At 42.6% G+C, this 14,576-nt stretch overlaps 1 protein-coding gene across 2 annotated transcripts; it reads left to right on the plus strand.

Annotated features, from left to right (window-relative positions):
• The first annotated feature begins 801 nt into the window (after nucleotides 1-801).
• nrsn1 (neurensin 1) lies at nucleotides 802-10,537 on the plus strand. 2 transcript variants are annotated; one of them, XM_017710324.2, is made up of 3 exons: nucleotides 802-930; nucleotides 6,311-6,514; nucleotides 7,248-10,537. In XM_017710324.2, the coding sequence occupies exons 2-3, from the start codon at nucleotides 6,320-6,322 to the stop codon at nucleotides 7,644-7,646; spliced, it is 594 nt and encodes a 197-aa protein (XP_017565813.1). In that variant the 5' UTR covers nucleotides 802-930; nucleotides 6,311-6,319; the 3' UTR covers nucleotides 7,647-10,537. The 2 variants fall into 2 exon arrangements, with proteins under 2 accessions (XP_017565813.1, XP_017565815.1); XM_017710326.2 differs by having other exon boundaries at nucleotides 842-930; nucleotides 6,289-6,514.
• The last annotated feature ends 4,039 nt before the right edge of the window (nucleotides 10,538-14,576 follow it).

Genomic DNA, 14,576 nt, shown 5'->3' on the forward strand with positions numbered 1-14,576 from the left:
TGAGGTTCCAGGCAACCGTTTAAGACTTGGTAGACCACCAAAATTATCCTCATCACACAAACAGCACTTAAACCTTTCATCTGTGCGAGAGAGAACTTTTACTTCAAATCTGAAAAAACCCACAGGTGTTTCTGTCCATCCTTCCACTGTGAGAAGACAAATCAACTCTGAAAGGATGTTTGCCTGTCAAGAAGCCCTTACTGAGAAAAGGACATAGATAAAAAAGGAGGGAATTTGTACTAGGACACCTAAACTGGACATATGAGAAGCGGAGTAAGGTTTTTATAGATTGAAGGGGACAAATAAATTATTAGGAATATTTGGATCGTGAGAAGCAGAAAATGGAACTTCTAGGACTGAACTTACAAGACTGTGTTTACAAGAAGCACATAAAGAACAAATATCCTTGCAAATGTCTTCGACAGACTGTAATGAAAGCTGTACTATTGGTAAAGTTTGGACACAATAAATACTGAATAACCTGATATTATATTTAGTTATTGAGGCCTCTGGGTAACTTTCTGTTTTTTTTCCTGATGCTGAAAAATGAATAACTTGCTCGTAAGGGCTGAAATGCTCTGAAAATGAAATCAATGAAGGGGTGGATTTTGACTCATTTCACAAAACTGCCATTTACAGTGTGTTGATAGTGGATGATGAATGGAGTAATAGAAGTGCTCCAAAATGTTCAGTTCAGTTCAGAGTTATAAGAACATTGCTTTGCTGTAATTGGACTCTAATTCGGCATTATTACAACCTGAATCTAACTCAGTAATACACACCATCAGGGTAGCGCCAGTGATAATGCCGCGCATGCGCAGTGCGGTTGCTCCGTGTGCGGCTGCTGTGTGAGGAGCGGAGCAGAGTGATGGGAGGCAGCAGGTGAAGGGGCTACACGGAGAGAAGAGCACCGCAGCCAGGGCAGGACAGGTAGGAGCATTTTAATTTGGTCACAGTGTAGCTGTGCTAAAGATGCTTTCAGATGGGGCGCAGCGATGGGGTGGACAGATGGACAGATGGACAGATGGACAGATGGAGTGACCGTTATTTCAGTAAACGGCTGTGCTGTTGATGATGTTGACAGCGTCGTGTAGGGTGGGATATTGTAGGGATGGCACAGACACTCAGCTCAGTTTAGACCGTCCTTATAGACCGATCTCTAAATAACAGCGGGATGCGTCTATTAACCAGCGCATTAACGGAGCGTTGCGACGTGACGTGGACGAACCTACTGAAGATCAGTGAGTGTGAAATATGACGAAATCTGTCACTGGGGCGTCTCAGTTACTGCCGTGTTAAACCAAAGCTGGAGAAAGCGGGCTCTGCTGCCAGTTCCCTTTGAAATTCACAGAAGTGACGCAAATGAGCTGATGCTGGTGTTCACCAAACCCCGATTTTTATTTATTTATTTTCCCCCCATCTGGTACACTGTTGTCAAGGCAACAGTGCCACGTGATGGAGTCAGTGCTTTCCTGGAGAAGGGGATTGCTGACCCGTTGCATGGGGCACACAGCATGAACAGCAGAGTAAAAGCAAGTTAAAGTTAACTGTGTAATGACTCTGGGGGGATAGTTGTGATAGATTGGTTGGATTAAGGTCACTCCAGGAGTACATTGATCTTATGAAATTTGGTTCAGCAATAAGGTAGTGGATTTATGTGTGTGTGTGTGTGTGTGTGTGTGTGTGAGAGAGAGAGAGAGAGAGAGAGAGAGAGAGAGAGAGAGAGAGAGTGTGTGTGTGTATGAGTGGAGATGGTAATGGATGTGTTTTGTACAGATGTGAAATGGACAGTGAGTTCAAGCTTTGGAAGTTGTTTGTTAAAATAAGATGAAACATGCACAGTGAGGTAGCTGAGTCATTTTCCAATCAGCAAGAGAGCGCGCACACACACACACACACACACACACACACACACACACACACACACACACACACACCCACACACACACACACACACACACAATAAATGCTTCATTTGATTGCTATTGAAGGGCAATTGAAGTGGATTTTATCATTGGATTGGGATTGATGTTCACCACAGTTTATTCTGAACAAGTCACACACTGTGTTCACTATAATGGAAGTCAGTGCAAGCACACATAATTTAATTACTGTGATGTGCAGAAAACTCATTTCCCTCCTGTTTCTGCTCATGTGCTTTCCAACTCCAAATTAGAATTTTGCTTGTGTTAAGGCGTACTGTGTGCTACCAACATTAGCTGCTAATATGTGTCGTGTTATAGAAACAGGCCATTTACAGTGTGTGTGTGTGTGTGTGTGTGTGTGTGTGTTTGAGATAGAGAGATAGAGAGAGAGAGAGAGAGAGAATAATCTGATCTGTCTTGCAGAATGTCTTTTGCATTTCATGACTCATTGCACTGCTGGAAGAAGGGCAGAAGGCCAAAACCATAGCCAGAGCTCTGCTGGGAGGAGTGGAGCTAACTAAGGGCTGATTTATAGCTTTCAGATTGGTGCAAAATTGAAAGGTCATGTGACCAAAATTCCAATAATGATGAAAAATGGATGGTGCCACAACTGGCAAGAAGTGAGACAACCAGTACCAGAACACCTGTGTATCTGTGAGGGGTTTCAGTTGCCCATGATATTGATTGGTCTAGTGTTAGTAGGTTAGTAGCTGGACTGGTAGTGTAGTCTTGAAGACATTTGATGAAGACCCTTGGATGAGTACTGAAATTTAAGATTATACCACCAGTCCAGTGATCACTCTTAAAAACAAAGGTGCAAAAAGAGTTCTTTGAAATGATGCCAGAAAATTACTTTATTTCCAATCCAATGATAAAATCCTTAAATAATAATTCATGTGTTAACTGTGAAGAAACCTTTTACAATTTTAAAATAGTTAAACCTAAAAGTTCTGTCTATTTAATTCTTTCTCCTAGAATATCCAAGCCAATACCTTTTAGGAACCTGTAGAGGGAACCAGTTTGTGCTCCTCTCCTGCTAATGTCATAGCTACTTACAAGTAAAAGCAGCAGATCTAATTTGGTTAATAATCGATCATTACTTCCACTTCCATTGACTGTTGGGCTGCTGTTGGCCGATCGCTGCGTGAACTCCTTATCTTATGTTCTCATGGCAATTAAGGTTTTAATCTTCATCCATCCATCCGTCCATCCATCCATCTTCAACCACTTATCCGAGTCCGGGTCGCGGGAGCAGCAGCCTAAGCAAAGAGGCCCAGGCCTCCCTCTCCCCCGCCACCTCCTCCAGCACCCCCTCCAACGTGTCCTGGGTCTTCCCCAGGGTCTCCTCCCCATCGGGCATGTCTGGAACACCTCCCTAGGGAGGCGTCCAGAGGCCATCCTTACCAGATGCCTGAACCATCTCAACTGGCTTCTCTCAACGTAGAGGAGCAGCGGCTCTACTCCGAGCCTCTCCCAAATCGCAGATCTTCTCACCCTATCTCTAAGGTAGAGCCCGGCGACCCTGCGGAGAAAGCTCATTTCGGCCGCATGTATCTGTGATCTCGTTCTTTTGGTCACTACCTAAAGCTCGTACCATAGGTGAGAGTCGGAACGTAGACTGAATGGTAAATTGACAGCTTTGCCTTCTGGCTCAGCTCTCTCTTCACCATGATGGGCCAGTATAGGGTCCACATTACAGCAGATGCCGCACCAATCCGCCTGTCAACCTCTCGCTCCATCCTTCCTTCACTTGTGAATAAAAACCCAAGATATTTAAACTCCTCCACTTGGGGCAAGAATTCACTCCCGACCTGGACAGAGCATTCCACCCTTTTCTGACTGAGGACCATGGTCTCAGATTTAGAGTTGCTGATTTTCATCCCAGCCGCTTCACACTCGGCTGCAAACTAATCCAGAGAGAGCTACAGGTCCTGGACTGATGACGCCAACAGGACCACATCATCCGCAAAAAGCAGACATGAAATCCTGAGGCCACCATACTGGACACCCTCCGCCACTTGGCTGTTCCGAGAAATCCCCTCCATAGAAGTTATGAACAGAATCTGTAACAACGGACAGCCCTGTTGGAGTCCAACCCTGACGGGAAACCAATCCAACTTACTGCCGGCTATACGAACCAAGCTCCTGCTCTGTTTGTATAGGGACTGAATGGCCTGTAGCAATGAGCCCCTCACCCCGTACTCCCTGAGCACTCCCCACAGGATTCCCCGAGGGACACAGTCGAATGCCTTCTCCAAATCCACAAAACACATGTAGACTGGTTGGCAAACTCCCACACACCCTCCAGAACCCTGGTGAGGATAAAAAGCTGGTCCAGTGTTCCACGACCTAGGCGAAACCCGCATTGTTCCTCTTGTAGCTGAGATTCAACTATCGGTCGGACTCCTTCTCCACTACCCCTGCATAGATCTTACCGGGTAGGCTGAGAAGTGTGATCCCTGATAGTTGGAACACACCATCCGGTCCCCTTACTTAAAAAGCGGGACGACCACCCCAGATGCCCATGCAATGTTGCAGAGGTGTGTCAGCCAAGACAGCCCTACAACATCCAGAGCCCTCAGGAATTCTGGGCGGATCTCATCCACCCCCGGTGCTCTGCCACCAAGGAATTTTCCAACCACCTTGGCCACCTCAGCCCAGTGATGGATGGACCCTTGCTCAGATCTCCAAGCTCTGCCTCCTCTGGGGAAGGATCGTTGGTGGGATTGAGAAGATCCTTGAAGTATTCCTTCCACTGTCCAATGACATCCCCAGTTGAAGTCAGCAGCCCCCCAGCCCCACAATATACAGTGCTGGTTGGGAACTGCTTTTCTCTCCTGAGGTGCCTGACGGTTTGCCAGAACCTTCTCTGTGCCTGTTGATTATCTTTCTCCATGGCCTCACCAAACTCCTCCCACACCCAAGTCTTTGCCTCAGCAATCGCCAAAGCCATGACCTGCTTTGCCCTTCGGTACCCATCTTTTGCCTCCAGAGTCCCACAAGCCAACCAGGCCCAATAGGACTCTTTCTTCAGCTTGACGGCTTCCACCAATGGGTTCGGGGATTGCCGCCATGTCAGGCACCTACAACCTTGCAGCCACAGCTCTGATTCGCTGCATCAACAATGGAGGTACGGAATAGGGCCCACTCGGACTTGATGTCACCGGCCTCCCTCAGTATGTGGTCAAAGCTTTGTCAGATGTGGGAGTTGAAGATCTTTCTGGTAGGTTCCTCTGCCAGACGTTCCCAACAAACCCTCACAACTCATTTGGGTCTGCCAGGTCTGTCCAGCATTTTCACCCGTCATCTGATCCAACTCACCATGAGGTGGTGATCGGTTGACAGCTCCGCTCCTCTCTTCGCCCGCGTGTCCAAAACACATGGTTGCACATCCGATGACACAACTACGAAGTCGATCAATGAACTGCGGCCTAAGGTGTCCTGATGCCATGTGCACACCTTTGTGTTTGAACATGATGTTTGTTATGGACAGACTGTGGAGAGCACAGAACTCCAATAACAAATTGATTAAATTTGATTCAACTCCAATGAACAAATTCAGATGGGAGAGGCTGTTCCTCTCAATCACGCCCTTCCAGGTCTCACTATCATTGCTCACATGAGCTTTGAAGTCACCCAGCAAGACAATGGAGTCCCCACAGGGGCACTTTCCAGTACCCCCTCCAGTGTCTCCAAGAAGGCCAGGTACTCCGAACTGCCGTTCGGTGCATAAACACAGGTAACAGTCAGAGCCTCGACCCAAAGGCGCAGGGAAATAACCCTCTCGTCCACCAGAGAAAACCCCAACGTGCAGGCGTTTCAATCTTCGTTGTCATTCTTATCTCTTTTAGATCTCTCATAGGCATTGCTAATCTGAATATTTATTTCCTTTGATTAGGCTCACTTTGTGTCTTTTTTCAGAAATTCATAATTGCACATTCATTAATTTATTAATTCTCTAACATCTCTTATTGTTTTGTTTTATTACTGTTTTGCTATTCAGTGTCGATCAAAGAAAATTGGTTCCCCTTTTGAGTCTTGCTGTCACTCAAAAATTCTTCCTCCTGCTCTAAGAGAGCTTTTCCTTGTCTGTATTTAGGCTTGGTTACTAGGGGCCTGGCAATATTTCACAAAACATGATTTCTGATTAACCAGATGACTTAAGCTCAAGGTTTAAGTTAATCTGCTGAAAGTAAGAAATCCTGCTTTGTAAAATGCCACACTAGATAGCCGTTGCAGTTGTGCAAATACAGTTGCAGTTTAAGAACAATGTAGATACTCACAGTGATTATAAATGTAGTGAAGCTTGAAGATGGAGTCCATACAGTTGCTACTGATTGGTGTTTTGTGGAACTGACTGTAGCTTCTAGGTGTTTTCCACACAGATGTGAAGGATGACGTCTTGCTCAGAGATCTGTGGGTCAGAGTATGCTGACCAGGGCCTGGGGCCAGTCCGGGGACCTCAGCGCTATGGTGTGCGCTCCTACCTGCATCAGTTCTATGAGGACTGCACTGCCTCCATCTGGGAGCGCGACGAGGATTTTCAGATGCAGAGATCGCCAAACAGGTGGAGCTCTGTCCTCTGGAAGGTGAGCTGTGTGTCTGACAGCATGCAGGGCTTTGCTGAGCTCATGTGATCAAGTTTTTGACAGAATGGCTTAGCTTTAGGCCAGTTTTAGTTGTTTGTCTAGTGTTGTCCAGTTTCACAGCACTGTATCCTAATTAAAGTCACTGCATAGTTCTGTTTCTGTATGTGCTCACTTGAATCATCTCCCGACAGGCTTGATGGGTCAATTCAGGTATGTTAGAGCAGAAAAAACTTAAGCAGGACAAAGGCATTCTAGTGCTAGGATACAGAGCACAGCATTAACCCACTGAACCCTTGGCACAGTATTCTGCCATTAATCTTGCTATTCAGTAGCTATTAATTTTCAGTAAGTACTAAGAGACTGCAGTAGAATTTTTTTTTTAAAACAACAAACCAAAAAAAAAAACCTTAATGGGAAACTAGTAAACAACATAGGAGCCTGAGAAATATACCCTGTCTATGAACCATGCTAACCAAAACCTTTTCCATAAAATTCCCACTCCTTCTGGAAGACAGTGAGCTTCTTCCTGTTGAGTCATGGTTCTTTTCTGTGTTTAACTTCATACTCTCTGGGAATTTTTTTTCCTGACACTGACTCCTTCAGTTTGATCATTAGGGATCTAAACCTGCATTTTTGTAAAAACTTAGGCAAATTTTTTAGGCTAATTTAGGCTAATGTTTGCTATAGAAAGTAGCATACAAATAACACTAAATGAAATTCTTTTCTCTCAAAGGTCTGTCTCGCGCTAGGGGCTTTGATTCTGGTCGCTGGTTTGTCAGTGCTCTTGGTGGGCTATGCCACCCCACCCCGGCTGGAGGCCTTTGGTGAAGATGAGTTGCTCTTTGTGGATGGCCGAGCTGTGCGCTTCAACCGTGCCCTGGACGCCTGCAAGTTGGCTGGTGCCGTGCTCTTCTGCGTGGGTGGCAGTGGCATGGCTGTGGGCCTCTTGCTGGCTGCCTGCACTCAGGGCGGCTCCAAAGAGGAACTCCGGCTCCAGCAGCGCTTCAAAGAGCGACTGGCGGAAATCCAGGCCTCAGTGCAGCCAGTGACCCGCGCACCCACACCTGGAGAGGCCAAAGTGCCTGTCACTCTGTCCAAGGTCCAGAATGTCCAGCCTGGGGCTGAGACCTGACCTGAGCTCTGACCCAGTCCCTCCCATCGCCAGAAAGATGGTCCAGAGCAAGCTTGTAGTGAGACGCTACACAACCGTTCCAGGTCCAGTAGAGCTAGAAAACACTGCAGCTATTCTGATGCATATTGTCAGTCTATATCAAGAGTATTTCTGGTAATTGAGGTATTATAGACCACTTGTTAAACTGGTGCTCTTCAATCTATATTAGACAGCACAGACACACTCATGCGTGGAGATGACTGCTAGCAGTGGTCTAAAAAACAAAACAACAACAACAACAACAGAAAAACATACTTAGATCAAGTTTAGGCAGCTGTTAGCCAGAACCACTCCTTAAGGATGATTTCCTCAACATATGTTAAGCCTAGACCTGGACTAAACTGCACAGTCTAAAGATGCTATGATTTTAAAGCTATTCTGTTCACAGTAACATTATTGTATGTTTTTTTAAACAAGGTATGTATTATTATTTAAGAAGTTAGCATAGATTCCTCTACACCTCAGAGCAATTTTATCTCAGCAAGAAACAAAAGAACTAACAGTTTATCAACTGTAACGCAACCAATCGCTTCCAACAGTAATCAGATTACAGTTCTTATAGGTTACTGACCATTCATGGTTATATTTACAGTTCTGTCTATAAATTTAAGCAGGCCACCTACTTACCACCTCTTTGAATCTATAGCAAATGTCTTAATTTCATCATTTTAAAATCCCAGAGTGTATATTTAATAACAATTTTCTATTGAAGTCCAGTTCAGTCCAGGCTAGACTTAACATTATTTTAAGCCTATCTTAGCATAGGCTTAATCTGTGTCCAGATATCTCAGCCTCATGTTTGCAGATTCATATGATTTGGCACGAATCAACTCCTGTGGAAAGTTATAAACAATTAGGATCAGATTTTGTGATGTTACAAGATCAGGTTGCAGACCACCAGCCCAAAGAGTCTGTGCACTTATGACCATGTGAAAATGTGTTTTGATTGTCATTCTTGCAAATTATGATATTGAACCAATATTTGAACCAATATTTCAACAAGATTCATCCCCTAGTTGCTGAATTAATTTTAGTCATTAACTAATGGTTGTTGTGTTTTGTTATAACCAACTGCTTCAGAAGAAATAGTCATCCTGTTTGTCGCATTTCACAGTTCAGTATGCATTATACATCAAAAGAGAAGTATATTTTACAGAAAATAAAATATTTAAGTCTATACCATTCTGATTCAAGGCTGGAAATTTGCTGCTCGTCAAAAACTGAACATCAGTTGCAGGGGATTTTGTTCTGACATACCCCATTCAGACACAAACGTATCAAATCAATATGAGATGAGCATTTTTTCTCTCATGTAGTGTTAAACCCCACTAATGTAACACAAATGCTTTCAAATGGGCTAACATACTCACACATCTTGAGTGCAGATTTCATCTTCTCGACTCTGCACGCAAAACAAATGCATTATGAATCAGTCCAGTGAATCAACAGCAGCTGAGACAGAATGAAATCTGCCATTGAGGGTTCACCAACATTACATAATGGATTATGTCATAGACCTCTTGGCTAATCTAGTCCATCTCCATTCTGACCAAATTATCTATCCATGTGGAGCCCACAGTTCCTTCTTCAGCCTCATTCACTACACATTGCACACACTGGTTTATTAGAGCACACTCTCGCTTTGGCCCACGCTCTTGAGATTTTTCTGCTTTATACAGTAGAGCCTGTGTCGCTGCTTTGCATCACTGTCAGTCACTGCTATTTATAGTAGCTCCTGTAGGCTTATCAGCATTTTTCCTCAAGTGAAAAGGTGCCATTTGATCACATTCCTACAGGCACCCATAAAAGTTAAAAGCCAGCATTTGCTAACTTTTCAATTTGCATTGCTCTGTTTCTCTGTAAGTTACCCTTATCAGTGCAACAGCTGTTTGGTCACACCATTTCAGCAAACTCTCGAGATACATGGTAATTTCTCAATTGATGATTTCTACTATAAACTGGACTATACTTTACCCAATTATGCTAATATTACAAAATATTAATTAGAAGACCAATTAAAATATTACAAGAACATATGCTACATTGCAGGTAAAAGTTAGTAAAAGTAGACGTTTGACTCAAGCAAAAGTTCAAGTAGCTACCAAAACCAACTTTTAACTATGAGTAAAAAAGTATCACATCCTGCGTCACATATAAGACTATAATAGAACACACAAAACGGAATTATAAACCAAATGTGAATGGCTAAAAATGGAACTAAGGAAAAAAATCTTCCTTATCGACATGCTTGAGCAGAAATAAAAAATATTACTATTGTAAAAAATTTTCATAAATCCAGATCCATCAAAATTTCACTTACAGATGTGGAATCGTGTAAATGGAACTTCTGTTTTCTGACAACTGCATTGAGCACAAGAATACATTCATTAGCAGTTTCTTTACTTTACTGATGACACTGCATAGCAAAACTATAACCCAAAGAGTTTCAAATCTGTACTGCTTTCATAAAATATAACTAATGAAATAACCCTTGAGCTAAATTTACTGGGGCAAAAAGTATCAGAACAAAAGCATCTGGACACACTAAGTCTTAATTCCTTTAACCCAACTATAAAGTCTGTGCATCTGCTTTGATATTTTTCTCAGTGACGTATCAGAATTACGTTGAAGTCTGAAGGGGTGTCGTACACCATGTTGATAACACTCTCAGTATGACAACTAAAACCTCTGGATAATATGAAGTGCTGTAGTTCACAATGAAATAGCTTTTTATGTTGCAACTGAGGAGTGCAAAATGTGCACAAAATATCAGAAATGTTCAAAGCTACAATTCCTCTGCTCTTGGAACTTGTCTATTTTTCGACAAATGAATAAAGATGGATTTAATGTTAGCTTGCAGTTGCATCTTTCATGCATTGGTTTTAAATGAGGCCAGTTATTGTGTTTGCAATACATTTTTGAAAGCATATACCGTGCCTTAGTTTTCAAAGTCTGTATACTTACTGTCTACTTTATTAAAAAGTCCTACCTTGTACATCCATTTGCTGGCCACTTTATGATGTCCAAATACGTGTACCACTCAAATCTACCAGAGAAGTGTACATTTACAGCCCATCCCCTTGTCAGCTGCAGTCCACCTCAAACCAGCAGTGGTGCTGGAGTTTTTACATGCATCACCGTCACTACTTGGCTGAGAGTGGTTCACCATTAAAAGCTAAGACAACAGCAGCACTGTGGGCAGAAACAGGCCCTTTATTGAGGATCAACATAAACTGTCCATCAACAGATGGGCTACAGTCACCGACTGTACATGGAAGGTGGAGTTACAGGGTAGGGGGTTCTAATAAAGTGGACACTCAAAAATGCTTAGTTTTTTTTTTTTTTAAACCTTTCTAAATAAATGTTTCAGTAACTGAGGTGCATCAAGTCTCCACTGGAGAGCACTGTTTGATTTTATCAGACTTTGGCATCAGTGATGGGGTGCAGTATTTTCAAGATCCTTCTTCAAACTGCGTCTTATTTGAAACTTCTACTTCCATCTCCCATCAGCCTGTTTGATTTGTTCTACAAATGTCTGATGAAGAGCTCAGTGTACACTGAAATACATAATGTAGTAGAATTGACATGATTTGTACGTCACTTCCACACAAAATTTAAAAATTCATGATGATCATTGCAAAAAGGTGAACCAAAAGACAAAACTGCTGATGTTATATTTTTTAGTCATGTAGGAACGATTTTTATGAAGTCATTTTTATGAAGTCATTCAATGCATCAGTTTTTTTTTCAGCTTGGGCTACAAGCTGTGTATTTCAGGACTCTATGTTCCAGGGAGCTAGCTATGTTTTTTGGGTCTCTCTGCTGTTGGTCTGATGGGACCAATGCAGGATTGGAGAGCTCAAAATAGATGTACAGGATGTGTGCGTAGCTGAATGAGTCACAGGTGAAAACTCTCTCTCTCTCTCTCTCTCTCTCTCTCTCTCTCTCTCTCTCTTTCACTCTTTCTCACCATCTCTCCCCTGTGACAGTGATGACTCACCAAGCTGCATTAACCTGAAATTTTGCATGCAGAGAGGACATGATAACCTCTTACGCAATTCTCATCTTTTACACAAGCGTCCTGTTTGCTGGGTTATGTTAGTGCAGTATCTTCTATAAAGTACTGAACAAAACATAGTCTGTTGAACTTTGCTACTTTGCTGTCTGTGGCCTACAGTACATACAACCACCATTACCAGTTACTTTATTAGACACCCCTACTTCAGCTCACTTTCATCTTTCCACGACCTACTGAATAGGTTGAATAAATAAATGTGCAGTTACATTATCTGTTCTCATAAACATTGTGCCAACTATTCTCTTTTATTCATCATTGGCCAGTTTCTGATTGGTCTGCTTCTTCAAACTGTCCATATAAGAGTGGTTGTATGATCAGAAACTGATGGCTAACACAAATTGTTAATGACAACAGATGGACCCCTGGTGTTGATGGTTAGGGGAGGTGGGTGGCGTTGGGCATGAGGTGGCTGCACACTGGCTGTAGCTGGCTACTCCTGTGCTAAAGTGATAAACTCACTTGCCTCACACTGATTCTACCTTCAAAATGTTTTTTTTTCCCAACTGCTTTTCTTTCTACTTAATGGTAATAGTCTTCCACACATCAATTGATATCTTACACATCTCCTATCTCCTCTTTTATGTTTGATAAAAGAGTAACAATTCACGCTTTCTATCAATCATTTGGAAAAAATGAGAAGTTTTCAGATGTACAAATCTGCTATGGTATATTGTCAAGTTTTGCAGAGGTATCTTGGGCATATAGGTATCATAGCTGAAAGGCTATGAAGGATCAAAAGGGCGAACCAATTTGCTATGGCACCACCCTGAGGCCGTCCAGCGCTGCATTCATAGCTAGAACGCCAAAGACAGAAGCTTGCTTAACAATGACCTTTCCCTGAATTTGTATTTGAGCGTCTATTTTTCCCTAAGTGATAATAACGTAATATGTCTATTTTCAGAGACACCCCCAAAGGGGGTCCAGGACCCCTTAGGACCCCGTGTAGATCACATCTTAGAGTGCAGTCTCCAGGAAAGGGTAACTACATGTCTAATAAAGTGGATGATGAGTGGTTCTCAATCTTAGCCCTGGGCACTCAGTGTACTTTTCTCTGACTGTGCTCATGATAAGCTTGATAAAAGTTAATAAACAGACTCACAGATTATTAAGATCAGAGCTCAGTACATGGTAAATTCAGGTAAAATACACACAACAATGCTAACACTTTAAACCTTAAGGGCTGTATGTGGGCTTATACTCACTAACAATTACTAACCTATTATATTTCATTGAACTTATTGAATGATTTACACACACACACACACACACACACACACACACACACACACACACACACACACACACACACACACACACACACACTTTCTAAACCGCTTATCTTTCTGAGTTGTGGGGGTGCTGGAGACTATCCCAGCAGTCATTGGGCAGAGGGCAGGATACACCCTACATAGTTTATTTACAATTAATTAAAAAATAAGTTGTATGACAACTAACCAAACAATAAGGTTTCAAGGGCTAAATCATTACTGATGTGTGAAAACATTGTCATTAGATGCTGGCTGATGGCAAGGATTTTCCCTCTTCATCCTGAATGCTGTACACTAAATGCCCCTCCAGCATTCCTCAGAGAGACTAAACTGCACTATGACACTGCAGCTTTTCCTCTGCATGATGCTGCAGAAAGATACTATACTGTTGCTGACTGAAGGGCAAACAGCAGCCAGCTAAGCAGAAAACAATGCCCTGAAAATGAGAGAATATGCTTGAGAGCACAAGGAGTTTCTGACCGCAGAGCTGCTCTCAGCTGGATATTTTTGGATGACATGACAACAGACGCATTACATTGTATAACTTTACCCCCACGTAGTGGACCCATAAGGTAGGTAGTGATCATGAAGAAGTCACTGAGTTGAAGTGGACAGTGAAATGATGAAATGAAGAAAGGGGACCGTGATGCATCACAGCTTCAGAAATATAAGAATCCTGTTTATTTAGACACTTGTGACAGATGACATAACTATGAAACATTCAATTAAAAAGAAATGCAGGAATCTGGATGAGTTGCCTGCTGAATCTTGACTGCAACTCAATCTGGAAAACTTTTCATAGACGGTGGGTTAAGTATGTTTAAAACATTGTTTAAAAATGCCTGCTGACCATTACATTGTGTGAGCATTTCATAATGAATGGACCAACAGATATAGCCCAAAATTACAGGGAACAGAATAGGATTTTTTTTTACTTTTCCTATAAAATTACTATTTTGGAGATACAAGCTTTTGTTACAACAGTAATGATATGTTTAATATATAGCAGCCATATGACACCTTTAAACATACAGACACCAAATACAACTCACCTTCATTCATCATCTAAAATCAGCACACATCCAGCGCACACTATACCCAGTAGCTTATTTGACTGTTTGAGCCTATGCATTGATGTTATTTGCCTCATACTGAGAGCAGACATTCTTATAGTCTCCTAATTGAACTAATCACTAGTTAACCGCATTGTTTCTATTGCTCAGATAAAATCAGTGATGACTAATTGAAGCGATTAATCATTTAAAGTGTTATTGTCTCTCCCTTCTTCAAAGCAGCATTGTTTGCTGACTCAGTTCTTCCTGTGTTTTCTTCTGTCCTGAGTCGCTTCTTATCTAGCATCTTTTTCTATTTCTCTGTTTCTGTCACTCACCCACTTGTCTCTCACCCTCTTCCTCCCTTCAATCAGCCCTCTCCTCCTCCTTCTTCATTCGCAGCGCTTTCGTCGGCTTGTCCCTCCTCCACCTCTCCTTCTTCCCCTCCCTCCTCTGCCCCCTCTCCTCCCTCTCCTCCCTCTCCCCCTTCTCC

This window comes from Pygocentrus nattereri, chromosome 3 (assembly GCF_015220715.1).
Source record: "Pygocentrus nattereri isolate fPygNat1 chromosome 3, fPygNat1.pri, whole genome shotgun sequence".
Lineage (NCBI taxonomy): Eukaryota > Metazoa > Chordata > Actinopteri > Characiformes > Serrasalmidae > Pygocentrus > Pygocentrus nattereri.

What these genes read in the sequence shown, in the direction of transcription:
- nrsn1 (XM_017710324.2), top strand. Translation starts at nt 6,320, where the DNA reads ATGACGTCTTGCTCAGAGATCTGTGGGTCAGAGTATGCTGACCAGGGC. An exon ending in GGAGCTCTGTCCTCTGGAAG is followed by an intron (nt 6,515 to 7,247) that starts GTGAGCTGTGTG and finishes TTTCTCTCAAAG; the next exon opens with GTCTGTCTCGCGCTAGGGGC.